This window comes from Austrofundulus limnaeus, unplaced genomic scaffold, assembly GCF_001266775.1.
Source record: "Austrofundulus limnaeus strain Quisiro unplaced genomic scaffold, Austrofundulus_limnaeus-1.0 Scaffold76, whole genome shotgun sequence".
Classification (NCBI taxonomy): Eukaryota; Metazoa; Chordata; class Actinopteri; order Cyprinodontiformes; family Rivulidae; genus Austrofundulus; species Austrofundulus limnaeus.
In genome coordinates, this window is record NW_013952478.1 from 1111114 (window position 1) to 1113990 (window position 2877).

A 2877-nucleotide genomic window follows, 5' to 3' on the forward strand; every position below is an offset into this window, starting at 1 on the left:
AAGTGGGACGTAATGGACCCTCATTACAAGGAGAGACCGGATTCACATTAGTTCAGCGTCACCCAAGAGAACCGTGTTTCTGCAGCTCCAGAAGATATAACCATAAAACTAAATCTACAGTTTATTTATTTTTGTACAACGTATTAATTTATTCAAAATATGTTGCTTTGGATAACTTCCAAGTCTCATGAATCCGCTTGTCTGTAATCTGTTTACTCCTTCCAGACACTAAAAACAAGAACACACAAGCTCCGCCTTTTAAAATTTATTATTATTATTATTATTATTATTATTATTGTAATAATTGCACTTGTGTTTGTTTCTCCTCCTGATTCTTCCCCTGATAATTAATAAGTTAATTAATAATACTGTGGGCTACAGGTTCAGTTTGTCCAGGGTCTTCCTTTCAGTTCCGGACTGTCCTTGGGCTTTGCTGCGGTCCTGTCTCTTGCCGGAGATCCGGGCTCCGCTGCCCGGACGCCGGTCCGGTTCTGCTGCCCTCACCCGTCCTCTGGCTGTCCAGCAGCAGGTTCTCGTCGGACCGGTCCCTRTGCAGCTCCTGCATGCTCTCCTCGTACGTGGGCAGGTATTTCACCTCGTCGTAGGCCGGCAGGTTCGGCGAGGAGAAGTCCCCCAGGGTGCAGGGCTCCGGGTACCGGTCCAGGAGGAAATCCTGGGACGCGGACGCGTGGCCGTGGAAGAGGGAGGGCTCCTCGCTGCGGTCCGGGTTCTGGTGTCGGCGGGGCCGAGGGCAGATGATCCGCTGGATAAAGTAGCCCATGGCGAAGAGCAGCAGCAGGATCAGGATGCCGGACAGCTTGCGCGTGAACCAGCCCACGTTGTCGAAGAAGACGTGGATGGGGAGTTTGCAGCAGCGCACGGCGGCGGAGGCGCTGCCGTTCCCGGACGCGATGGGCGGACAGCACCGCTGGCCCTCGACGCACTGGACCTCCCCGCAGCTCTGCAGGGCTTGGCAAGCCGAGATCAGGCATGCAGAMAGAAAGGTTCTGGTCGTCCCGCCGCCGCCGCCGCCCAGCAGACGGGGCTTCATTCTTGGATCCTCCAACGTGCGCAACCGGTGCTGGAAATCCGCTCAGGTGCGCCTTTCCTCCGCAGAGCCGAGCGGGACAGAAGGCAGCCCCCACYGCCCCGCCCCTGTTGAACACAAGCTGTCTGCTGTGGGCGCAGGGAGCAGGGCAGCATCAGAGTCTGCAGGGAGGATCGAAGCGAAGGATGAAGAATCTTACATCACTGCTACATGAGGGTCTTTCTATTAGGTTCCCCTCAGGTCCCTCCACAGATCAGCCTGTTTCTGCAGTCCTGCACAACAACCCATCAGCTKGTTCAAAGTTTACTGCAGAGCTCCCAGGATTTATGATGAGGTGTAAAATAAAACGAGGAGAGGGAGTGACAAGTGTAGGTGGGACATGATTGAAAATTGGTCTTGCACCAAAAAAGATGATGATTCAGGGAATATTTATTGTAGATGCTGCTGGACTTTAAAGTATCTGAAACATTTTCTTTCATTTGGCGATATACTGTATACACAGCTTCAGAGTTTTAATTATTAATGGTTACATTATAATGAAAGTGGGATTTTAATATGAAGWTAAGATTTGATGTTTTTAAACCCAGCTACACTTTAAAATATACGTGTAAACTCTATTGAATTTTTACTAACAAGTAGCTAAAAAAATAACCCATCCTCATCACATACCACTAACAAATCAAAAANTTTTTTCTTTTCTTAAAATTTGAATAATCCTGCAGAAATAGTCTCTCAACTCACCAATGATGGCTAGATTTTCTCACATGCTGGGTTTGAGAGTATTTTATCTATGTACATAAAAATGCATGTAAAATTGGTAAGGAAAATTTACTGTGCAAGCTATATAGACACACACCTTACCAAAACCAGGGATTTGTGTGCAAGGATAATGAACAAATACTTGGCCCCTCGGTGAATATTGTGACCCCTTGATGGCCGCTTACTTAGAAAAATCCTAGATCCGCCACTGATCTGTTGTCTATATGCTTTGAGTCTTTTGAACCATTTTTGATTACATATATTTAAATATATTTGGAGGTTTGTCTGGGATCTGAACCCATTGAGGCCTTTTCCCCAAATAGGTTATGGTGCCTGCCTGCATAAAGGATGGCTTCAAACACTCGTGGCAAATGGATACCAGACAGTTGTGACATTTTAAAATAAATTTAATGGGAATAATATTTTCAAACCACAACTCTCCTAAAWAGGAAGAAGGAAACCCTAAATAAAACAAACAAAACAGAAAAAACTTAAAGCAGTCAGTTTGAAGTTGCTCCTCTTTACCAAAATCCAGAACAGGACTGTTCAACAAAACAACATGGTGTCAGGATGGCATTGGCAGGAAGGAAGGGGGCGGAGCTTGTTTCTGCTGTTTTAATAGTCAAACAATTACATATTGAAAGATGAAACATATTAAAAACAGACTAGCACATTCATTAACTTTGGCAAATATTTGTCACAGTTGTATGAGGTTAGACCCATGCAGACAAAACACGAGGAGCTTCAAAAAGTAAACTTCATTTTACGACAAAAAGAAAAGAAAAGTTGTTTAGGCATCTTTAAAAAACGAGGAGCAGACTCTGGGAAGGAGACTCAAGGAGATACAAGGAGACTGAACTATGTGTGAGAACATATTGCTCGACTGATGAGTGAGAAGTGGAAGAAAAAGTTTTGGGCTAATGAGAATGGAGAACAGGTGAGACAGGTGTGGCAGGAACCTGTTTGAACCCAGGCAGTACCTTACAAATCAAAAATGCGTAACTATGGAAAAGTTCTGGGTGAAGGGGCTGGAGTCAACAAGGAACCCAGGGGAACAAACACAAACACGA

The 2877-nt window shown here is 45.4% G+C and overlaps 1 protein-coding gene across 1 annotated transcript; it reads right to left on the reverse strand.

Moving 5' to 3' along the window:
• Nucleotides 1-271: 271 nt before the first annotated feature.
• c15h3orf80 (chromosome 15 C3orf80 homolog) lies at nt 272-1568 on the reverse strand. The gene has a single exon (XM_014011009.1). It carries the CDS (start codon nt 1049-1051, stop codon nt 407-409), a length of 645 nt encoding a protein of 214 aa, XP_013866463.1. The 5' UTR covers nt 1052-1568; the 3' UTR covers nt 272-406.
• Nucleotides 1569-2877: the final 1309 nt, after the last annotated feature.